The 25694-nt window shown below is 45.3% G+C and overlaps 1 protein-coding gene across 2 annotated transcripts in view; it reads left to right on the forward strand.

Moving 5' to 3' along the window:
• Positions 1–16077, forward strand: part of LOC129710393 (somatotropin) — a 62505-nt gene extending 46428 nt beyond the window's left edge. For both annotated transcript variants that reach the window (XM_055657359.1, XM_055657360.1), the window contains 4 exons: positions 11715–11878; positions 11974–12090; positions 13010–13150; positions 15808–16077. In XM_055657359.1, coding sequence (XP_055513334.1) covers positions 11715–11878; positions 11974–12090; positions 13010–13150; positions 15808–16008 — 623 coding nt within the window. In that variant the 3' untranslated portion in view covers positions 16009–16077. The remainder of the gene's footprint in view (positions 1–11714; positions 11879–11973; positions 12091–13009; positions 13151–15807) is intronic.
• Positions 16078–25694: the final 9617 nt, after the last annotated feature.

Raw genomic sequence — 25694 nt, forward strand, 5'->3', positions numbered from 1 at the left:
ACGCACTTTTCCAATCAGTGGTCCTTGCAACAACAGGTCAAATGCTTCACCGCTTAGCACATAAACCAGACTTGTATTTCAATACGCCACCAATTGGATACCAAATCTGGGACAGGATGCGCGTTTGGCTCTCGTTAAGCAGCTGCAGTCTGTCAACTATGACCAAGTTTTGGGCCTCTAACCCAGGAAAGGGCTTTTAACCCAACCTCAGCAGGGCCTCAAACCCCACCCTGGTTATATGGGCCCCTAACCCAAGGAGTGCTATCACCCCCACCATTGGGATCCTTTCCCAAGCCCGCGAATGATCGATCTGCTGCGACTAGTGAAGTGCCGAAAATGAATGTGAAAATTGCACAGTGGCGACGATTTCTGCACTCGCGATCAAAACAGCTGAACACCCTTGATCACAAACTTGCGTTTGTGGGTCCGTTGAGATCCCAGACGAGCCCCCAATGTAAATAGTTCATTCTACGCTCCCCCCCCCCCAATCTAATTTCTGTCAATAAAATACTGAGTCAAGCACTTGCACATCTAAACTTTACTTTGGAAAAACACAATAACAGTTCCCCTCTACCATACCTAACCACCGCGGGTTCGATCCTTGTATCTGCTTGTCCAAGCCCTCCTAGGCGTGCAAGCAGAGACACTACAAAAGATCACGCAGTCCCAAGCGTTCTTCCAGAAGATCGACACAGGACCTCATGGGAGCTACCTTTTATAGGACCCCAAACCCTGAGGGGCCGAACCATATGGTGGTGGTGTCTATACAGCCTAATAAAAGATATCAATTAACACAGTACATGATAGATATTTCCCTAACCCAATAATTCAGTGACTAATACAATGTATTCGAAAGGAGCTTCTTGAAGGAAGCAAATATAGCAACATTTGCCTGGATATTCAAGAAACCCAGACAAGGCTCAACACTTAACCCAATCAACATCTAGCAAAGAAAAGCTTTGCAACATTATATACAATGTGTATGTCTTGTTTGCATTCACCCTATCGGTTTCATGCAATTTACACCTAATTGTAAGAATCTGGCATCATTCTGCAGCTTGTCCCAATTCCGCAGAAGGCACATTTAAATTGACCAAGTGGCCTAGCAGCCAAGTGGCAGCAGCATTTACTCAATTTTAGTGTCCTGGCATCTTCAATTTAGCCAGAATTAACAGTCACGTGTACCAAGGTACATGATAAAGCTTTTGTTGCGTGCTATCCAGTCAGTGGAAAGGCAATACATGATTACAATCAAGCCATTTACTGTGTATAGATACTGATAAGGTAATAACATTTAGTGCAAGGTAAAGCCAGCAAAGTCTGATCAAAGATAGCCCGAGGGTCACCAATGAGGTGGATAATAGTTCAGGACTGCTCGCTGGTTGTGGTGGGAAGATTCAGTTGCCTGATAACAGCTGGGAAGAAATTGTCCCTGAATCTGGTGGTGCGAGGTTTCACATTTCTATACCTTTTGCCTGATGTTAGAATATTCTCACATGTTTGGATGAGTACAATTCCAAAAACATACAACAAACTCAACACCTTGCTGGATTCAATTCTGACCTTAGATTCTGGAGTTTACATGTTCTCCCTACGACCACATTGGTCTCCTCTGGATGCTCCAGTTTCCTCCCACATCGCAATTAAATGAGAATTTGTAGATTAGTAAATTGCCTCTTGTGTTTTAATGTGTAGTCGAATCTGGAGGGAGTACAGGAAAAATAGAATATAGGATTGATAACAATGAATGCCAGCCTTGCCAGCAATATCCATGTCCAAAAACTCAATATGGGAAGTGATTGTGTGCTATTTTAGAATCTACAGTGATTGTACATCATAATATTTTATCAATATAAGACGCATGGCGGAAGAAATCGGCCATTCAAATCCTTGAGCCTGCTTCACCATTCAAAGAGATGATCTCAGCACTATGTTCTTGTACTAACCCCACATCTCTTCATTTACTTAATATCAAACATCCAATCATTTCTGTCTCAAATGTGCTCAATGACTTGGCACCTATCTGTCAACTCAAAGTCAAATTCATTGTCATTTCAAGAGTCAAAAATCAAGTCAAGAATCAAGGATGTCATATGTCCTGAAACGGAACAATGAAATGTGTTTACAGATATGTAAACACAGCACACGGTAGCCACCATAATAACCAAAATATTCCCTCTCTCTGATTTATTTCAATCACCAGTCCACAGTTATTGTTCTCAATCCCTACTCCTTAAATTTTCCAGTTCCTCTTTTCTTAAATAGTGGAGTTGCATTTCTTACCTTTGAGCCAGTGGAAACCTAAAATCCATGCAATTCTGGAAGACGACAATCACTGTTTCTGCTTCCCATATTTGTCCTTTCTCCATGATTTTATTTTTCTGAGAAAACAGAATCATAATATTGCCTTTATTTCTCTACAGTTCCCAAAATAACCTCTCCTGTTGCAAACATCAAATCCTTTCCTGGTGTTTTGTTTTATTTATACATTCCATAGATTTTTTATAGTCCGATTTTACATTTCATTCAATATTACTCTCATATTTACCTTATTCTTCCTTATTAACACATGTGCCTTCCTTTGCTGAATTCCAAAGATTTCTGCATCTGGAATTAAATATTTTGGAAACATTATCATATCTATCTATCTATCTATCTATCTATCTATCTATCTATCTATCTATCTATCTATCTATCTATCTATCTATCTATCTATCTATCTATCATATAAAACTCTGTGTGTGGGTGTGTGTGTGTGTGTGGCTGTGTGTGTTTCTGCCTGGCTGTCTTGTGGGTGCCAGCTTTTGATTCGTTGCTACGCCAACACCACACACAGAAATGCCGAGATTTTTTCCATTTCGGTAGAGATTTCACTTTTCATTCCAAATATCCACTCCTGATTAAATTTTGTCGTGTTTATGTACACATTATGTACACATAAAATCCTTCTTCCCCCACACCCCCCAAAATTTTCAAAATGTTAAATAAAAACAGCTCTCACCCATAGATTGTTGGTGAACGTTCCACCGTGTGATGTCACAATGCCCAATGCCCACAGATGTCCAATTGGAATGGATCTATTTACATATGCCTTTGCACCTGCACCAGCACCAGCGCCAGCACCAGCCCCATCCATCACCCCCCCCAACCCCCCCCCCCCCCCCCCCCCCCCCCCACCCCCCCCACCCCGCAGCCTGTGTCGAAAAACGCGTCATCACATGTGTGGGAATAGAGAAAGAGGATTGGGGGTGATAGGGAATGGTGAACAACAGATGGACTGCCCCTACCCCTCCCCCTTCCACTCTCCCTCCCCACTATTTTCCCCTCTCTCTCCCCCTCCCTCCACACCCTCTCCCCCCTCCCTCCACACTCTTCCCCCTCCCTCCCCTACCCCATCACCCTCCTCACTTCCCCTCCCCCCCCTCTCATCCCTTCCCCCTCCCCCACCTCTCTCTCTCTCCCCCTCCCCATCCCTCTCTCCTCCCCCTCTCTCTCTCCTCTCTCCCAACACTGATAATCTTCCAGCCGCTGTCGTGATAAAACGCCGAGATAAAATCACAGTCTCCCCTCTTTCTCTTTCTCTCTCCCCCACCTCCCCCCCCCCCCCTTCCCTTCCCTCCCCCACCCCCCTTCCCTTCCCCACCCCCTTCCCTCTCTCCCCCACCCCCTTCCCCCTCCCCACTCTTCCCCCTCCACCCACACTTTTTCCCAGCTACCCCTACCCCCCCTCTCCCTCCTCGTCTCCCTCCCCCCCCCCCCACCCTCTCTCCCCCCTCCCCTTCCCCTCCCCTCTCTCCTCTCCTCCCCCCCCCCGCTCCTCCCCCTCTCTCCATCTCCCTCTCCATCCCCTCCCTCTTCTCCTCACCCACCCCTCTCTCTCCCCCACCCCTCTCTCCCTCACCCCCCCCCCTTCCCTCTCTACCCCACCCCTTTCCCTCTCTCCCCCCTCCCCCTTCCTACTACCCCTCTGTCCTTCTTCCACCACTCCCCCTACCCCTCCCTCCCCATTCTTGCACCCCTCTCCCTCTTACACCACCCCTCTCCCTCCTCACCTCTCTCTCTCCCCCTCCCTTCCCGCTCCCTCCCCTCCCCTCTCTCCCCCATACCTTCTCCTACCCCTCTGTCCCTCCTCCACCACTCCCCCGTCCCTCATCCACCACACCCCCTACCCTTTCCCTCCCCACTCTTCCATTTCTCTCCTCCTTACCCAACCCCCCCCACCCCTCTCCCTCCCCCCCCACCCCTCTCTCTCCCCCTCCCTTTCCCCCTCCCTCCCCTCTCTCTCCCCACCCCTTCCTCTACCCCCCCCTCTGTCCCTCTTCCACCCACCTCCCCCTACGCCCTCTCCCTCCCCCCTCCCTCCTCACTCTTCCACTACTCTCCCCCCTCACCTACTCCTCCCACTCTTTCCCCACCCCTCTCTCCCCCCCCCCTCCCCCCTATTCCCCCCCACCCCTTCCTCTACCCCCCCCTGTCCCTCTTCCAACACTCCCCCCCCTACACCTCTCCCTCTCCCTCCCTCCTCACTCTTCCCTACTCTCCCCCTACCCCCCACCCCTCCCCCCCCCCCCTTCCCCTCTCTCCCCCACCCCTCTCCCCCTCCTACACCTCTCCCCCCTCCCTCCCCTAACCCATCCCTCCCTCCTCCCCTCCCACCTCCTCTCCCCCCCCCCCACACCTCTCTCCCCCCCCCCATCCCCCATCCCCTCCTCTCCTCCCGTCCCCCCCCCCCCTCCTCTCCTCCCCCCCCCTCTCCACCCTTCCCGTCCTCCCCTTCCCTCCCCTCTCCCTCTCCTCCCCTCCTCCTCTCACCCCCATCCCTCTCCCCCTCCCCCTCTCTCCCCCACCCCCCCTTCCTCCTCCCCACCTCTCCTCCCCTCCCTCCACACTCCTCCCCCCCCTCTCCCCCCACCCCTCTACCTCCCCTCCTCTCTCTCCCCCCCCCCTCTCTCCTCCCTTCCCCACCCCCTCTCTCCTCCTCTCTTCATCTCCCCTCCTCACCCCTCTCCCTCTCCTCCCCCTCCTGCTCCCCCCCCTCCCCTCTCCCCCACCCTCCCCTTCCCTCCCTTTTCCCCTCCCCCTCCTCTCTCCCCCCCTCCCCCCCTACCCCTATTCCTCTCCACCACCACCCCCTACCCCTCTCCCCCTCCCTCCCCACTCTCCCCCTTCTCTCTCCACCCCTTACCCCCACCCCTCTCCCTTCCCCCCCCCCCTCTCTCTCCTCCCCCCCCCCTTCCCCCTCCCTACCCTCTCTCCCCCACCCCTTCCCCCTACCTCTCTGTCCCTCTTCCACACCCCCTCCCAAATGCCCCCCCCTACCCCTCTCCCCTCCCTCCTCTCTCCCACTTCCACCACTCCCCCCTACACTTCTCCCCCTTCCCCCCCCTCCCTATTCTTCCACTTTATCCCCCCCCACCCCCCCATCCCCCTCCCCCATCCTCTCCCCATCTTCCCTCCCCCCCCCCCCCCCCCTCTCTCCCCCCCTCCCCCTCCCCACTCCTTCCCCCCCTACTCTTCTTCCCCTCTCTCCTCCGCTCTCCTCCTCTCTCCACACTCTCTTCCCCCTCCCTCCCCCTCTCCCTTCCCCTCCCTCCCTTCACTCTTCCCCCCCTCTCCCTCCCCACCCCTGCCCTCCCCTCCCACCTCCTCTCCCCTCCATCCTCCCCCCCCCTTCCTAAGTCTCCCCCTCCTCTCCCTCTCCCCCTCCACCTCTTTCCCCCCCCTCCCCCACCCTCTCTCTCCTCCCCCCCCCTCTTCCCCCCTCTCTCCCTCCCCCCGTTTCCCCCCTCCCCTCTCCCCCCCCTCTCGCTCTCTCCTCACCCCCCTCCCTCCTCCCCTCCCACCCCAACCGCCCCCCCCCCACCTCTCCCCCTACCCCTCTCCCCCTCTTCCCACCACTCCCCCTATCGCTCTGCCCCTCTTCCACACTCTTACCCTCCCCACCACTATTTTTCCCTCTCCCCCCTACCTCTCTACCCCTCCATCCCACTCTTTCCCCCCCCCCCTACCACTCCCCCCTCCCTCAACACTTCCCCCCCTCTCCCCCCTTCCCCCCCTCCCCCCGTCCTTCCCCTCCCTCTCCCCCCCCCTTCCTCCATCTCCCCCCCCCATCCCCCCCCCCCTCTCTCATCCCCTCCCCCCCCCCCCCCCTCTCCCCCTCCCCCTCTCCCCCCCTCTCCCCCTCTCTCCCCCCTCTCCATCTCCCTCTCTCCTCACCCCTCTCCCTCCTCCCCCTCCCCCCCCCCTCTCTCCCCCATCTCCCACCCTCTACACCCCCAACTCCCCCCCATCCCCCCTCCCCCCTCTCTCTTGCACCACTCCCCGCTACCCCTCTCCCACCCTCCTAAATCTCTCCCGTTTCCTCCTCTCCCCCCCTCTTCTCACCCTCCCCTCTCCCCACCCCGTCTCCCTCTCACCCCCTCCCCCCACCTGTGTGTTTGGGGGGTGGTTAGTGTGAGTGTGATGTTGCAAACGCCCCCCCCCCGCAAACACGCGTTGGGGAAACAGACCCAACGGGTCTGCACTTGGTCTAGTCTAGTCTATCTATCTATCTATCTATCTATCTATCTATCTATCTATCTATCTATCTATCTATCTATCTATCTATCTATCTATCTATCTATCTATCTATCTATCTGTCTGTCTATCTATCTATCTATCTATCTATCTATCTAGTGTAAATGGGGTATGTCGGTCAGCATGGGCAGGTTGGACAGAAGAGCCTGTTCCACACTGTACAATATGGCTCATATAAACCCAATCGTATGATCTGGTGCCAGATTTCACCAAAACTGTGCCACTTTTACAGGACTTGTTTTTGACTATATTTTAAATGTTTAGCTGGATATGGGAGAGGAAGTCATGTAATATTAAAAATACATATTTAAAATACAATCCAAACAAAATGCTGGAAATACTGCAGGCCAGGCAGTATCTGTGGAAAAGCTACAATTTTTGTAATGTTTCAGGTCAAATAACTTTCGGCAGAACTTTTAAAATATATTGTTATCCTTGATTTAAAAGAAAATCAGATAGGGAAGAGATAATCCCTTTGTTCTTGTAAAGAAGACAGGACTTTGGTATTGACAAAGAGAATAAACTTTAATTCTTACTTGATTTGGATTTACATACTCAATTTAACAACTATTTTATGAGTAAATATGTATTTTTCAGTATCCTTCAAGATTCAGTCATGTTGAATTTTAAAAGATTGGTGGGGAACTTCCTGCTGTACACAAGAAGTATTCATTTTGTTTTTCTTAATGTTAGTAAAACGAAGGGACTGATTGTTGAGTTAGAAGAGGAAGAAGAGGATTGACAAACATGTTGTCATCAATGGGTTGGTGGTGGAGTAAGTCAACAACTTCACGTTCCTGGGAGTACATATCTCTGAAGAGCTGTCCTGGACCCAGCATATAGATGCAATCATAACGAAAGCTAATCAATGCCTCTACTGCCTGAGATGATTGAGGAGATTTGGTAAGTCAGCAAGTACTCTCTTGAACTACAGGTGTACAGCAGGGAGCATATTGACTGGTTGCATCACAGCCTGGTTCGGTAACTTGAATGCCCAGGAACGAAGAAGACAGCGAAGAAGAACTCCTCATCATCAATGGGAACGACAGGAGACACTATCTCAAAAAGCTATCCAGCATCATCAAGGACCCACACCACACTGGCCACACACTGATTCAACTCCTGCCAGTGGGAACATTTTATAGGAATCTATAAACTCTAACATCCATGTTCAGGAATAGCTTATTCCCAACAACCATCAGACTATTGAAGTGCAAGACTACAAGAAATTGCAGGGAGTTGTGGATGTATCTAAAACCATCACACAAATCAGCCTCCATTGCATAGACTCCTTCTACTCTTCACACTGCCTCAGCAAGGCCAGCAGCATATTCAAGGAGCAGTCTCACAGCAGCCACTATGCTCTGTGGACAGCATGATTGTATTCATGTATAGTCGTTTCTTTGACCGGAGAGCACACAAACCAAAGTTATTTGCGGTACCTTGGGATGCGTGACAATAATAAATTAAACTAAACTAAACTACAAACTCAAACTAAACCATGAAACATTGCATCAAAGCACCATTGCACCATTGAACAATTGAAATATTGAACGACAAACTACCTGAACTGTACTACAGACTTCAGGTATTTATTGGTCTTTTTTCACTCTTTTGACCCTCTTAAATGATTTCCTCAGTTTATTTTATAGTAGGACAGTGGCACCGCTGGTAGAGCTGTTGCCTCACAGCACCAGAGACCCATGGTCTGTTCTGACCTCATGTGCTATCTGTGTGGAGTTTGGGCATTCTCTCTGTGACCACGTGGGTTTCCTCCAGGTGCTCCAGTTTCCTCCCACGTCCTAAGGATGTGCGAGTTTCCAGGTTAATTGAGCTGTGTGAAATTACCCTGTTGTGTGGATGCAAAGTGGAATAACATAGAGCTTGTGCGATGGTCGGCGCAGCAGCCTATTTCCATGCTGTATCTCTGAACTAAACTGAACAATAGGCTAAATATTGCAGTGAAATTGTTTAATGAGATATGGACATTCTTGCTATTGAGGGAGTGCAGCGTAGGTTTACACAAGGTTAATTCCTGGGATGGCGGGACTGTCATATGCTGAGAGAATGGAGCGGCTGGGCTTGTACACTCTGGAGTTTAGAAGGATGAGAGGGATTCTTATTGAAACATATAAGATTGTTAAGAGTTTGGACACGCTAGAGGCAGGAAACATGTTCCCGATTTTGGGGGTGTCCAGAAGCAGGGGCCACAGTTTAAGAATAAGGGGTAAGCCATTTAAAACGGAGATGAGGAAACACTTTTTTTCACAGAGAGTTGTGAGTGTGGAATTCTCTGCCTCAGATGGCGGTGGAGGCCGGTTCTTTGGATACTTGCAAGAGAGAGCTAGACAGGGCTCTTAAAGATAGCAGAGTCAGGGGATATGGAGAGAAGGTAGGAATAGGGTACTATTGGGAAGATGATCAGCCATGATCACATTGAATGGCGGTGCTGGCTCGAAGGGCCGAATGGCCTACTCCTGCACCTATTGTCTATTGTCTATAACATTAATTGCATTAATTGGAAACTAGCGATGGTAAATTTGTTAATTAAAGCAATAAAGGGATATTGTTGACCCGTGTTTATTGGACTTGATTTCAAGTTCAACAGTTTTTGTTTTGTGTCTGGTGGAAAGAATCATCCTGTCGCTGAATCCTGGGTCAACTTCACCAACTATTGCCTTGATATCACTCACATTGACTTATATTTGTACTGTACAAAGTTGATAAAACTCTGCCAGTAAAATGTGTAATAATTGAAATGTACAAATTTGAAATGATGAAAAACACTCTGTAGGCATCCAACAAGTTAATCACTTTTGAGATGTACCTTGAGTCTTATTTTAAAATTTTAATTTTACCCTAAATGGAAAACTATATTTTCTCTTTATAAATGCTTATGGCCAGTTCTATTCCCAGGTGTTTTTGTTTGTGTTATATATATATATATATATATATATATATATATATATATATATATCAGATTCTTATTTTAGCCAATAAAGATGTTATAACTTTAAAACCTGTATTCCTGGTGAATACAGAGGATCATGGCAGGTTTAGTGGAGTTTTACCGATGCTCAGGTTCATGGCAGGTTTAGTGGAGTTTTACCGATGCTCAGGTTCATGGCAGGTTTAGTGGAGTTTTACCGATGCTCAGGTTCTTCTCTACATTATTCCCCCCCCCCCCCCCCCCCCCCCCCCCCCCCCCCCCCCCCCCTTTAGTGCAGACGTTGGCTTTTTTTTAAAAGGCCAAAAATAGTGGATTTTAGTCTGGATAGAGTGAATGTGGAGAGGATGTTATACACTAATGGACGAGTCTAAGACCAGAAGCCATGGCCTCAGAATAAAAGGACACACCTTTACAAAAGAGATGAGGAGAAAAATCTTTAGTCAGATAGTGGTGAATCTATGGAATTGATTGCCACAGACGACTGTGGAGATCATCATTGTGCATTTTCTAAGGCAGAGATTGACAGATTCTTGATTTGTAAAGGTGTCGAAGGTTAATGGAGAAAGCAGGAGAATGGGGTTGAGAAGGAGAGATAGATCACCCATGATTGGAGTAGACTTGGTGGCATAGACTTGAGGGGCCGAATGGCCTAATTCTGCTCCTAGAACATTATGAAGTGCCTGGATGTAAGTAAATGGCAAAAAAAGGAATGTTGCCTCGAAAAACAAGATCCTGTTGAAATGCACTGATAAAGAAAAATACATCAATATTTCAATAGAATATAACTCACCAATTAGTTGTGGAGAAAGGTCACTATTTGCATCCAACTTCCACTAAACATTGGCGTTGAATCTAAAAGGACATCTCCTGCCTTCTGACACCGAAGTAGAGGGTTACAGTGCAATGTCAGTGTGACAAAGTTATTTAAAGTATAATGAACACAAATGCATCTCGGCTCATGGAGAAACCTCTATTAGTTATTAATTTCTTATCCCATGAAATGTATTCTGCTGACATTTACCGATCTATGTGCTTGTTTTTTTGTTCTCCCCAGGTCAATGTAAAACACAGTTGAAACACTGGTCATACAATTTGTTGAAACATTTAATAAAAACATGTTGCTTCTTGTTTTTTTATTTGCCTGTCATCAGTTCACGTAACTAAACATGTGCCATTTAGTAGGTGGGAGAGTACACTCTCCGGAACACGCAAACAACTTAGTGGTCGAGCAATAACGAATAATAATTTAATAATTTAATAATTTAAAAAACACCGCATGTATGGTTCAGAACACTTTGTTTTTACCCCTGTAACTGTAATTAATATCACACCATCAACAAGGAGTCTTAAATAAATGCATGGAATTTTGACTATATATGTTCAATCCTTGACTTGCTAGCAATGTTACAATCTTGTAGACTGATTAGTTTGTCGTTCATATTGTGTTTTATCTGCAGTTATATTGACAGGATGGCTTCAGGTAACATCTCCCGGTTTATATGAAACTTGTGCTGATTTTCACTAATTTATTTTACATCAAACTTTGCAAACAGATTAGTATGCATTATCTTTAGATGACTGCCCTTTTCAACCATTCCAAATTATCCGTTTACTTTACAGATGGTTCTGTCAATATATGTCTTTTTTTTTTGTCGTCCTCAGTGGAAGTAGCAGATTTCGGACACTCGGCAATAAACGCGTCGGCATCTTTCTTTACAGAGCATTTGGCATTATCCTCGTACTGTTCAGTTTAAACTGTACATGGATAGGAAACGTTGAGAGGGATTAAGGTCCAAATACGGGCGAATGGGCGTCTTGGTCGGCATCGACGAGTTGGGCTGAAGGGGCCTTTTCCCATGCTGCATGACACTATGTCCCCATCACTACTATGTATGCATTACAACATTGTTATTTTTAGTAACACTCTATGTATCAAAGTAGTGCAGCTGGACAACTGTGGGTGCTTTTGAAGTTAACTATGAAATGCGATCGTTATCTTTTTCTTTGCAGAGTCCATTTTTTTACGCATACTTTGTATCTTTTATGGACTGAAGCCATTGGGTAGCTTTTACAATGCGAGGCATCATACATGCCTCTTCCTTTTGTTTTTGACTGACTGTAGAATTCTTCCTGCAACTGTGCCACATTATTTCAGGTTGACTTATCACAGTTTTCCTTCCCTCGCCAGGTTTGTCACTGTGCTCCGTTGTTTTGGTCTTGATGTTGATCTCCATGCAATGCCCCAGGGATCTGGAAGCGTTCCCGTTGCCGTCTCTGTCTGATCTGTTCGCCAAGGCTGTGCACCGCGCACAGCTCCTGCACGTCGTTGCTGCAGAGACCTGCAAAGATTTCGTACGTAGCCAGACCCAAACACAACTTCTTAGAACAAAAAATGAATTTGTTCGCTTGTAGTAGAAACATGCATATCTGTTTTTAAATTCCAACAGGAACGAAAATACATCCCGGAAGAGCAGCGCCATTCCCATAAGAGTTCGCCTTCTGCTTTTTGTCAGTCTGAGACTATCCCGGCGCCTACTGGCAAAGAAGACGCCCAACAACGATCGGTAGCTTTTAAAACATAATTCATACAAGATCAATCAAAAAATATCTTCAGCTTTACTTTTCACACAGCTCGTTGGATCCTCAGCTAGTAGTTAACAGCTAACAACCCAATAGAAAGATGGGCAAAACATGCCCCTAAAGTAAAATATACCATCTAAATAACTAGCCCAAATAATATATTTGCCATCTTCTGCTGGGGTTTTCACAGTGTGTGTGTCTAACTTTGTCTTGCATTGACTCAGTGGCAATTGCGGGTAGAAAACTAACTCTGAAGTAAGAACTAGAGAATGGTGCAGATATTTGGTAGATGTGGTGGGTGTATGGAACTTCACACAAAGAGTGGTGGGTGTATGGAACAAGCTGCCAGATGAATAGTTGAGACATGGACTAGTCCAACATTTAAGAAACAGTTAGATAGGTACATGGATAGGAGGGGTTTGGAAGGATGTGGAACAAACGTAGGCAGGTGGGACTAGTGTAGATGGGACATGTATGGCTGGTGTGGGCAAGTTTGGCCGAAGGGCCTGTTTCCACGCTGTATCGCTATATGATCTATGATCATGTGCCGAGAGTGAAACGCCTGCTGCTGTTTGACTTGCTGCATTCCTAGCATGGCCGGCTTTATTTCAGCTTTCCAGCATCTGTAGTCTCGTTTTAAATGTTTATTTTCCATAAAGGCAACTCTAACGTCAGCTATGTTTTATCTGGGGAACGCGTCCACACCAACTAATTGGCGATTCTGACCGCAATGTACCCGCTAATACAGCTTAATACAGTTCTTGGGGCGGGCGGCGATGGCGTTTTCAGGGATGAATATTTAGCTTATTTTTTTGCATAGCCAAATTCAGGTATTTGAAAGGGAAACAAAACATCGATCTTGTAACTGGAATCGTTATTAACGCGCTGTTCTCCCTTCCGTAGGATAAGGAGCTGCTGTTCTACTCGCAGCTTCTCATTCAGTCTTGGCTCAATCCAATCCAGAACTGTCGGGCATTCAGCACCGCGGACAGAGTCTATGACAAATTAACGAACCTAGAAGAAGGCATCGATGCTCTGAAGAAAGTAAGCGCGCATGATTACCAGTACTCGCGTTAAAATATATCTGCTAAAGTTACGCTTCGGGCGCTATTGATATTATGAAATATTATTAATGGATCAGATTTTGCGCTGGTAATAATGGGTAGTTACATCGTTGTCATCATTACTCCGTCTAATGGAGAGCTGATGGGTTTTTTTTTTTATCGCGCATGGCATTTAATCCGAAAATCCCGCTGTATCTGTCGGTAATTGGGTTTGCATCCCTTTACAGCCTATCCCTCCACAAATAGGATTACATTACACCAACAACGGTTAATGTGTCGCTTTGTCTACTAGTCCCATTGTAAAATGAAAACGTTATATTTAATTGACTGAGCTATGCGAATTTGTAATTGTTATTTAACAAACTTCCTGATCGCAAAATGCGCGAAATAAATATTGTTACATAAATAGCTAACATATAAGGGCCATTGAGACAGAAATATGCAGCTTTAAAATAAATCGACTCATATTTTATATTTTACTTGAATTAAATGCAATTATTCAAACTTTATTTAGCGCCCATATAAATTCAAATAGTTTATGGCATGTTGGCCCTCATGGCAAGAGGAGTTGAGTATGGAGCAAAGAGGTCCTTCTGTAGTTGTACGGGGCCCTAGCGAGACCACACCTGAAGTATAGTGTGCAGTTTTGGTCCTCTAATTCTTGCTATTGAGGAGGGAGTGCAGCGTAGGTTCACAAGGTTAATTCCCGGGATGGCGGGACTGTCATATGCTGAGACAATGGAGCGGCTGGGCTTGTATACTCTGGAGTTTAGAAGGATGGGAGGGAATCTTATTGAAACATATGAGATTATTAAGGGTTTGGACACGCTATAGTCAGGAAACATGTTCCCGAAGTTGGGGGAGTCAGAACCAGGGGCCACAGTTTAAGAACAATGGGTAAGGCATTTAGAATGGAGATGAGGAAACTTTTTCACACAGAGTTGTGAGTCTGTAGAATTCTCTGCCTCAGAAGGCGGTGGAGGCCGGCTCTGGATACTTTCAAGAGAGAGCTTGAAAGGGCTCTTAAAGATAGCGGAGTCAGGGAATATGGGGAGAAGGCAGGAAAGAGGTACTGATTGTGGATGATCAGCCATGATCACATTGAATGGCGGTGCTGGCTCGAAGGGCCGATTGGCCCACTCCTGCACCTATTGTTTATTTCAATTTCCGGTCTTTGATCATTTTTTGGTAAGACTAGCTGCAGGAACACATTGATGTTTTGTGGTGGGAGGAAGAATCTCTTTGATTGGAGCTAGCGCAGCCAGGCATCAGAAAGGGTGACACGGTGGTGTAGCGGTGGAGTTGATGCCTCACAATACCAGAGACACAGGTTCCATCCTGACTACAGGTGCCGTCTGTATGGAGGTTGGAGGTTCTCCCCGTGATTGCGTGGGGGGTTTCCGGAACGTCCGGTTTCCTCTCACACACGAAACATGTACAGATTCGATAAAATAGTAAATTGTCCCTAGTGTGTGGAGGATATTGTTGGTGTTCGGGAATCGCTGGTTGGCCCAGACTCAGTTGGCCGAAGGGGCTGTTTCCGCGCAGTATCCCGAAACTAAACTAAAAAGAGGAAGGTTTCGGTGTAAGAAATTGGGAAAAGCTTTGGTTCGCTGTCTCGTGCAAAATCGGGGCCAATTACAGATGCGGCAACAAATCTAATTTATTTTCTCTTTGGCTTATTTGCCCAAATTTTGCAAGGGTTCTAGAATTTCTAAAGTATGTGATTTATAATTTGTATTTGCATAAGTGAGAGAGACAATGTATATCACTTGTGGGAAAAATGACCGAGGCAAATTTACAAGTTGGCAGGCACCTATGTCCATATTCATTCAAAAGCATGCTGCCTGGCTCGCTGAGTTACTCCAGCGCTTTGTGCTGTTTTCTGCAAACAGCATCTGCCGTTTCTTGTGTCCACCATAGAAACACCATTAGGTCAGCTGGAGAATAATTCAAAGATCACAATGGAGAAATTGAAGAGAAAATGAACATGTTATTAAGAGATAGGTAGAAGAAATTTACAATTAATATTGTGCAGACAATGAATCCATAGGTTTGGATAGATTTTGTATTTGTTTTCTATGTTTCTGTATGTTTATATACAAACAGGGTTTAGCTATAGGATTAGTTTCCAAGGATACCCAGCCTCCAATCCAAAGAAATGAATTTATGTGTAGCACTGAACCTTTTTATTATTCATAGATACACCAGATCTTTTATCTAGCAGGTTGGACAATATTAGTTTCGAAATGTTTAGGCAATATCAGAAGCTGTGCTTTCAAAGTAACCTTTCGTCGAAACCTTCTGCTTTCATAATATTCTTGGCCATCGCTCCATTTGCCTAATATGTACAAGACTATTTCACAAGGTGCTTTTGTTTTACTTTTATGATTATTTGCCTAACATTGGCAGCACAGCAAAGATCACATTTTTCATATGAATGAACCATGTAATATTTTGCGAATTTTAATGCATAATATGAATTGATGTAATGTACAATATAATGTGATTTTTACGTCAAAGCACAGACAAAACAAAGCTACTATGACTGTATTATTTACTAACCAATGCATTTCTCGGAAAAATGTTCCCTATGTGGAATTACTAGTAAACTGTGATCATTCTGTAACTCTCCAGGCTCTAGAAGATGGAGGCTCTTCACAAGCTTTTACCTGGCTGACATTTTCCTATGACAGGTTCAATGGAGACTTAAGTGAGGAAGCTTTGATGAAAAACTATGGCCTCCTGGCTTGTTTTAAGAAGGATATGCACAAAGTTGAAACCTACCTGAAAGTTATGAATTGCAAACGTTTTGCAGAGAGTAACTGTACTGTGTAGTGTAAGGTTATAAACAAAATCAGTGAGGAAAACTCAAATAAAGACACACAAAATGTTACAGAGCTTGTCTTAAAATGATTATTAAAAAATCTATATCAATAAGTTATATAACCCACTGAACTCTAACTGTGTATAACTGCAGAAATATAATATATTTTCTGTATCTATATTTTCTTCAATTGTGATTTATTGTAAGTCACAATAAATATTTATGATCTTGCGATTTCAATAAACTATTTTATTAAATTGCTAACAAGTACCTCATTATTTTTTTTTAATGTGTTATGGGTATGATCACCTTGGAGAATATAAATCTTAGTTTAGTTTAGTTTATTGTCACATGTACCGAGAATCAGCAAAATGCTTTTTGTTGCATGCTGACCAGTCAGTGGAAAGACTTTATATAATTACAATCATGCAGTCCACAGTGTACAGATACATGATAAAGGGAACAACATTTAATGCAAGCAAAAGTCTGGTAAAGTCTGATTAAAGATAGTCCAAGGATCTTCAACTATGTAGATAGTAGCTCAGGACCATTATCCGATTGGTGATAGGATGGTTCAATTCCTTGATAAAAACTAGGAAGTAACTGGCCCTGAATCTGGAAATATGCATTTCACACTTCTGTATCTCTTGGCCGATGGGAGCAGAGAGATGAGGGATGAGGGTGAGACTCGTCCTTGATTATGCTGATCGTCTTGATGAGTCAGCATGAAGTGCAGATTGAATTGATGGATGGGAGATTGGTTTGTGTGATGATCTGGGCTGTGTCCTTGCAGTCTTGGATGGAGCTGTTCCCAAATCCTGCTGTGAAGCATCCTGATAAAATCCTTTCTTTGGCACATCTGTAGATGTTGGTGAGAGTTGTTGGAGATATGTTGAACTTCCTCAACCTTCTGAGGAAGTAGAGACAATGGTGTACTTTCTTGGTCATTGTTTCAATATGGCTAGTCCACGACAGGTTGCTGGTGGCATTTACTACCAGGAACCTAAAGCTTGAAGCTTTAAACCATCTCTACTTCAGCGCTGTCAATGTATATCAATGAATGTGTATCGCTTCACTTCCTGATGTCGATCACAATCTCCTTTGTCTTGCCGATATTGAGAGAAAGGTTGTTATCTTTTACCAGGTCATGAAGTTCTCAATCTCCTTCCTGTATTCCGTCTCATCATTATTTGATATCTGGACACTTTCAATGGTGTCATCCACAAATTTGTAAATTAAATTGGATCTAGACAATAGACAATAGGTGCAGGAGCAGGCCATTTGGCCCTTCGAGCCAGCACCGCCATTCAATGTGATCATGGCTGATCATCCCCAATCAGTAGCAATGTTACAACATTTTGAGATTTAAAAAATCAAGTCTGCAATTTATCCTATCAGATAAAGCATAAAAAGAAGTTCTAATTCACTTTCATATCTCAAGTAATAAAAAAAGTTATGGCCATTTTCATACTCGGAAATTAGCATCTTGTTCCCTATTGATTTTCTATGGACATAACAAAAAAAGCTGTGATCATGGACAGTCAAAAGCCCATAACCTTCTTAAAAATTAAGAGAACTGAATGAAATTTTCAGTTATCATAGATTGAACCATTCTGAAACAAATATAAAATAATCTTACTTGGATGACCTGAAATTAAAACATATAATTAGTTAGTTACCCAATTGTAGCTAATTTCAAACTTCAATTACTAGATCTAAACATCTATCCATTTCTTAATAAATGATTAACATTTTTAAATAGCCTAAGTGTCCAAATAATATTCACAAATAATTCACAATAAAACATGATTTTAAAATCTCATTTACATCAATTTATAGGCCAAATGGAAGGAATTTAGTGTTCAATTGCAGTAAATTAAAGTCCATTTTAAATCAGCTTTCTAGTGGGTTCCTGTGAACGCGCTGGTTTAGAACGTTCACATTGCGCTGGATTTGTGCCCTCAAATGCCCAGAAAAATACTGCGGTGTATAAAGAGCCCAAAATGTACTTGCTATAGTAAACTTTGTATAAAGGGGTTTTAAGAAGCCCCTTTTAATGTAAAAATAAGGTACATACCTTTAATTGTTTGCTTTATAAAACCCTGGGGCTGCGAGAGGTCGCAGGTTGAGAGAGTGATTTAAAAACTATTATAACTATTATTCGAGGCCTATAAAACTAATAATACCTTTTGCGACGGGGTCTTTCAGCAATTTTTCGTTAATGATTTACTAGGCTAAACATCTTTGATTGGAACAGCCTAGTAAAAATCGCGTTTTAAACCCGCCCCCTCTAAACAGCGCCAAAATCGCGCACACGGGCTGGGGCAGATTCTCAGCGACGATTCATGTAGGTTTTGCATACCTACACTTAGTACCCCATTTCTGCCTTCTCCGCATATCCCCTGACTCCGCTATTTTTAAGAGCCCGATCTAGCTCTCTCTTGAAAGCATCCAGAGAACCTGCCTCCACTGTCCTCTGAGGCAGAGAATTCCACAAACTCACCACTCTCTGTGAGAAAAATTGTTTCCTCGTCTCCGTTCTAAATGGTTTACTCCTTATTCTTAAACTGTGGTCCCTGGTTCTGGACTCCCCCAACATCGGGAACATGTTTCCTGCTTCTAGTGTGTCTAAGCCCTTAACAATTTTATGTGTTTCAATGAGATTCCCTCTCATCCTTCTAAACTCCAGAGTGTACAAGCCCAGCTGCTCCATTCTCTCAGCAAATGACAGTCCCGCCATCCCTGGAATTAACCTTGTAAACCTACGCTGCACTCCTTCAATAGCAAGAATGTCCTTCCTCAAATTAAAGGACCAAAACTGCACACAATACTCCAGGTGTGGTCTCACTAACTCGCTGTACAACTGCAGAAGGACCTCTTTGCTCCTATATTGGATTCCTCTTGTTATAAAGGCCAACATGCCATTTGCTTTCTTCATTGCCTGCTGTACCTGCATGGTTACTTTCATAGACTGATGTACAAGGACCCCCCAGATCCCGTTGTACTTCCCCTTTTCCCAACTTGGAGCCATTTAGATAGTAATCTGCCTTCCTGTTTTTGCTACCAAAGTGGATAACCTCCCATTTATCCGTATTAAACTTCATCTGCCATGCATCTGCCCACTCACCCAACCTGTCCAAGTCACCCTGCATTCTCATAGCATCCTCCTCACAGTTCACACTGCCACCCAGCTTTGCGCCATCTGCAAATTTGCTAATGTCACTTTGAATCCCTTCATCCAAATCATTGATGTGTATTGTAAATAGCTGTGGTCCCAGCACCGAGCCTTGCGGTACCCCACTGGTCACTGCCTGCCATTCTGAAAGGGACCCGTTATTCCCTACTCTTTGTTTCCTATCTGCCAACCACTTCTCTATCCATGTCAGCACTCTACCCCCAATACCATGTGCCCTAATTTTGCCCACTAATCTCCTATGTGGGACCTTATCAAATGCTTTCTGAAAGTCCAGGTACACTACATCCACTGGCTCTCCCTTGTCCATTTTCTGAGTTACATCTTGAAAAACTTCCAGAAGATTAGTCAAGCATGATTTCCCCTTTGTAAATCCATGCTGACTCGGACCGATCCTGTTACTTCTATCCAAATGTGCGGCTATCTCATCTTTTATAATTGACTCCAGCATCTTCCCTACCACCGATGTCAGGATAACTGGTCTAAAATTCCCTGTTTTCTCTCTCCCGCCTTTCTTAAAAAGTGGGATAACATTGGCTACCCTCCAATCCACAGGAACTGATCCTGAGTCTATAGAGCATTGGAAAATTATCACCAATACATCCACGATTTCTAGAGCCACTTCCTTAAGTACCCTGGGATGCAGACCATCAGGCCCTGGGGATTTATCAGCCTTCAGTCACATCAGTCTATCCAACACTATTTCCTGCTTAATGTGGATTTCCTTCAGTTCCTCTGTCACCCCAGATCCTCTGGCCACTACTATATCAGGAAGATTGTTTGTGTCCTCCTTAGTGAAGATAGATCCAAAGTACTTGTTCAACTCATCTGCCATTTCCTTGTTCCCCATAATAAATTCACCTTTTTCGGTCTTCAAGGGTCCAAATTTGGTCTTAACTCATGTTTTCCTCTTCACATACGTAAAGAAGCTTTTACTATCCTGCTTTATATTCTTGGCTAGCTTACCTTCGTACCTCGTCTTTTCTCCCCGTATTGTCTTTTTGGTTATCTTCTGTTGTTCTTTAAACATTACCCAATCCTCTTGCTTCCCGCTCATCGGTGCAACGTTGTACTTCTTCGCCTTAATTTTTATACTGTCCCTGACAAGATGGCGGCGCTGCCGGAGCAGCTGCGGCTCGCCTGCAGTCCGTCTGTTTTTTTCTTTTTTGTGTTGTTGTTTTGACTTGTTTTAGTTAATTTTTCGTTTATTAGGTTGTGTATGTGTGTGGGTAGGGGGGAGAAACATGTTTTTGATCTCATCCTTCGGGGGGGATGCGACTTCTCTTGTCATATACCCCCGTCACCATCTCCACTTGCGCTGAGGCCTAATAGCGGAGCTGGCGGCCTCGGAGCTGGAGCAGCGGCAGAGGGGACCCGACCTCGTAGCAGGCAGCGGCGACCCGACCTCGGAGCTGGGGCGGTGTTCTGGCGGCAGCGGCAACCCGACCTCGGAGCATCGGCCGCGGGCCCAGTGGATGACATCGTCGGGAGCTCGCAGGTCACAGGTTGGTGACCTGTTCTGCGGAGCTCCCGCGACAACAGCTGCGTCCGCTGGACTGGAGGGCCGCAGCTTCAGCGGCTTTGACCGCCCCGGGCCGCGGAGTAGAACCAGCCCATTCGTGGAGCTCGGATTCAGCCGCGGGACTGACATTACTTACCATCACCCGGCGGGGTCACAACATCCAAAGCCTGGATCGCCTTGGCGCAGAGGGAGAATAAGAAGGGAAGAGACAAAGACTTAAGACTTTTGCATTCCATCACAGTGAGGAGGTGCCTGGTGAACTCACTGTGGTGGATGTTAATTTGTGTTTATTTTGTGTTTTTGTCATTTTTACTATATGCAGGACTGCAAGGCAACTAAATTTCATTCAGACCGCAAGGTCTGAATGACAATAAAGGCTACTTTGTCTTTGACGTCCCTTGTCAGCCATGGTCGTCCCTTTCACTCCTTGGAATCTTTCTTCCTGCTAGGAATGAACTGACCCTGCACCTTCTGCATTATTCCTAGAAACACCTGTCATTTTTGTTCCACTGTCATCCCTGCTAGTGTATCTTTCCAGTCAACTTTGGCCAGCTCCTCCTTCATGGCCCCATAGTCCCCTTTATTCAACTGCAACACTGACACCTCCGATCTACTCTTCTCCCTCTCCAATTGCAGATTAAGTACAATTGTAGATTTGTACTTGGCTGCACAGTCGTGGGTGTATAAGGAATAAAGAAGGGTGCTGAGAATGCATTCTTGTGGAGCACCAGTATTAAGGATTATCATAGAGGATGATTTGTCCCTTATTCTGGTTTGTTGGTCAGGAAGTTGAGGATCCAGTTGCAGAGATGAGTGCTGACTCCAAAACTTGGTGATGAGCTTGGATGAGGTAATGGTAATAAAGGCAGAGCTGCAATCTATAACTTGAAGTCTGACATAGGTTGTCACTTATCCAGATGTTCCAGGGATGAGTGTTGCTGGTCGGCGCAAACATGGTGGGCTAAAGGCCCTGTTTCCCTGCTGTATCTCTAAAGTCTAAAATAATTAATGATTTACTGAGACAGTATTACCCACTGTTCCTAAATGAAAGGTTGCATAATTATCATTATAATTCACATTTTTTTTCTTTTGTTTACAATGGTTCAAATAAATATTCACCAAACGTTTGATAAATTGAGCAATAGAAGAAGCAATTTCTTTGATCACTTTTCAACTACAACTATATTGCCTTTTCAACCGGCAAAGAACATAGATGCCTTTACATAAATGTATTTCTCTCCAGAATAGAACATAGAAAACTATTGTGTAGGAACAGACCTTTTAGCCTACAATGTCTGTGCCGAACATGATCCAAAAATGAATGCCAGTTCTGAACCACCAAAATAAGGTTGATGACAGTGCCACGCGATATGATGAAGTGTGTCCTCGTAGGTGGGATTTTGTCTTCCCAGGGCCTGCATGGTGTTCACTCTTACTAATAGATCAGAATCAGATGTATGTGCAGCAGATAGATTGATGCAGATGAGGTCGTCAAACTGATCCTTTTTGTTGCTTCACTCATTAAGATTCACTACCTATTCTATCTCCTTCACTGGAGGTATTACCAAGGCCACTCTTAGTTGAATCCCCTTTGCAGAATCCATTCTATGTTCACATTACTTTCAGTGCTCTTCCCAGTAATGTTCAACATAGGCGATTCACCAACTGAGGGGGCAGATTTTGAAGTAATCTACCCATGCCCCATGCTGACCTGATACCGTGTGCTAATCTCTGATGCCTGTACATTTATTGTGGGTCTGTCTTGCTGATGGGGATGGGACATAGTCAAAGATAGTGATGCAGCAGCAGGCTGATGAAGCCTTGTCTGTAACAAATGATTCTGGGTGTCCACGTTGTGAGTTTGTTGCATTCCGTATATGTTCAATTGCTATTTCAAAATGAACACCAGCCCTCAGGTGTCTGTGCAAAGATTTTCCCATTTCAATATTGCATGCCAAAGACAAGGCCAGGTAATCTGTTTTATTTTAACATCGTGGCTATGGTACAATTAGTGGCTTATTATGCCCAATTTTATAACGCATTAAATAAAGATAGCAGATCTCCTTTCCTGAAATAACAGATAATAAACTAATTTGCTTCATGTGAAGAGCCACGCAGGACTATTTAGAAGTATTTATTTCAATATTGAGCTTAATTCTGTTTAGCTGATATTAACATTAATCTAAAGTACTCTATGTTATGCAAAGGCACCTGTCTTTGCGATGATACTTTCTGCAAACTTCATTCTCATTTCAGAATTTAATTCCTTTCAACAAAATATAGTTGTTATTTGACAGATTGTAGGTTATATTTCTTCAGGTGGAGAAACCAATTCTTGAACAATTTATCTAATTGCTAGATTTAACGCTGTTTTCTGCTCCATCTACCAACTCCTCATTTATTTCCTCCCCTACCATGCTTGAAGCTGCGATAACCTAGAACACTGAGTTGATAATCCTGCCCCCCTATCAACCATATGAAGCAATATCATATTCCCATGTTTTAACATGTTCAGCTGTAGGACTCTGCCCTAAAATTGATGTCATTTAGCCTTCCAATCCTCCCTTGTGCCTTTACTTGCCTATGTCTACTCTGACTATTGAAGTAACTTAGCATCTATCTATCTATCTATCTATCTATCTATCTATCTATCTATCTATCTATCTATCTCACACTATCTCTCTATCTCTCTCTATCTCTTTCTATCTCTCTATCTATCTCTCTCTATCTCTATTTCTCTATCTCTATTTCTCTATCTCTATTTCTCTATCTCTGTATCTATTTATCTATCTTTGTATCTATCTCTCTATCTCTATCTCTAACTATCTCTCTCGCTCTATCTCTATCTATCTCTCTATCTATCTCTTTCTCAGTCTCTCCATCAATCTATCTCTCTTGATCTATTTCTTTATCTATCTATCTATCTATCTATCTATCTATCTATCTATCTATCTATCTATCTATCTATCTATCTATCTATCTATCTATCTATCTATCTATCTCTGTGTATCTTCTAAAGACCGTTGGGTCCCATGTTCACACAGGAGGGCTGGCCCCGCAACGCAATATTCCACTTCTCCACCAATTCCAATATTGGTGGCCAGTGGGGGGGCTTTCTGGAGCGCTAGTATGGGTGTTCTGAGCCGAAGGTTTCGAGGGCTAGTATGAACATTGTGGGCCGAATGGATTCTTGGGCTGGCAGCTCAGTCACTCAGGGCTGGTGCGCTGGCAGCTCAGTCACTCAGGGCTGGTGGGCTGGCAGGTCAGTCACTCAGGGCTGGTGGGCTGGCAGTTCAGTCACTCAAGGCTGGCAGTTCACTCACGGCTATGCCTTGAAATTCCATTTCAAGCAGAGTGCAAGCCGCCAAACTCAATTTCATAGCATTTCAGGCAGAGAGCAGGCCACCAAATTGCCAAACAACTCATTGCATTGTCATTAAGGGCTAACAAGTCATGTATTGCAAGTACATTGCGGACTCACAGTTCAGTTGATTCACAGCTAAGAATCAGAGTTCTGGACTCTCCCTCGCGATCTTCCAGAGTGACTGACTCATGTCCAGGCATCTGGGGTTTCATAGTTGTGCTCCCCCGGAAGGGGCGTTACCTTCATCGTGGTGATTGACAGACAAGAGGACCAATCAGCTGATCTCAAGATTTTTTAAACACTCATAACCTTTTTATTTTTCGCCGATCGGAAAAATCCTCAGGGCTGCCTCAGCGGAGGAGGACTGTGAGTAAGCTGGCCAAAATCATAGCGATATATGGTAGCATTTTTTCTAAAATCAATATAAAGCGCAGACAGGAAGTGGTCAAGATGAGACTTTTAGTTATATAGATATCTATATCTATTCTATTTTATATATTTTACATAACTAAAACTCTGATCTTGTTATCTTCCGGTTTGACGGTCTTTCTTTTTGCCCCAAAAGGTTCGTGATAGTGCTACCATTTTGCGCAGATCGATATCTTCTCCTGCATTCCAGCACCATGCGGATTAGTCTCTTCCCCCGTCACTCCCCAGGATGGTCTGCCCCTTCCTGCAGCATCGCGTCTTTATTGGAGCTGAGGATGGCCGGCGGAGGGTCCAACCGGACTTTCGGAGGGACCCGAAGCAACCCAGACCCGCCCCACCCCGCCCCAAGCAGCCCTGCCCAGCCCAAAGCCGCCCAGCCCCAAGACTCCCAGTCCCAAGCCACCCAGCGTCAGAGACCCGACCCAGCCCAGCGTCGGAGACCCTACCCAGCCCAGAGTCGGAGATGTCGCCGATGTCATCAAATGGAAAGCAGAGACTGGCGGAGAAGGACGATCAACGACCTGCGCCCGCCGCGAGTCCCCATCGCACCCCTAATTCCAGCCACTACCCCTTGGGTCCCTCTCGCTGGCTCCTCCCCCCCTCCCCTGTGATGCCCCCCCTCTCCCCCATGGCTCTTCGCCCGTCTTTTCTCCGAGCTCACTCCCCACCGCCCATACAACCCTCTCCCCCACAACTCTCCCCGTCCCCACACACCCCTTCGTCCTGTCCTCCTCCCCCCCCCCCCCACAAGCCCCCTTGCCCACATGCCGCCGTCCTCGTCCACACACGCCCACCCCCCTTACCCAGGAGCAGGATCTCGGCTTATTTTCATTCCCCCAGTAGAATGCCCTCAAGAGCTACAGAGAGACCTGCCTGCTCCCCTTACAAGTAAATCTCCTATAACTACATCGCTCCTTGTCCTTTCTCTGTACACAGCTGTGCTAGCCATGGACTCACAAACCTGACTGCTTCAATCTGGGAGGGGAGTCCCCCCTCCCCCCCCCCCCCTCAAATGTATCAGATGTGATGTATCTGAGAGGGCAATAGCCACAGTCGACTCCTGCAAACAAAATGCTAGCATTATTTCAAGAGGGCTAGTATACAAAAACCGGAATGTAATGCTGAGGCTTTGTAAGGCCGCATTTGGAATATTGTGAGCAATTTTGGACACTATATCGGAGGAAACATG

The sequence above is a fragment of the Leucoraja erinacea genome, chromosome 27 (genome assembly GCF_028641065.1).
Source record: "Leucoraja erinacea ecotype New England chromosome 27, Leri_hhj_1, whole genome shotgun sequence".
NCBI classification, from domain to species: domain Eukaryota; kingdom Metazoa; phylum Chordata; class Chondrichthyes; order Rajiformes; family Rajidae; genus Leucoraja; species Leucoraja erinaceus.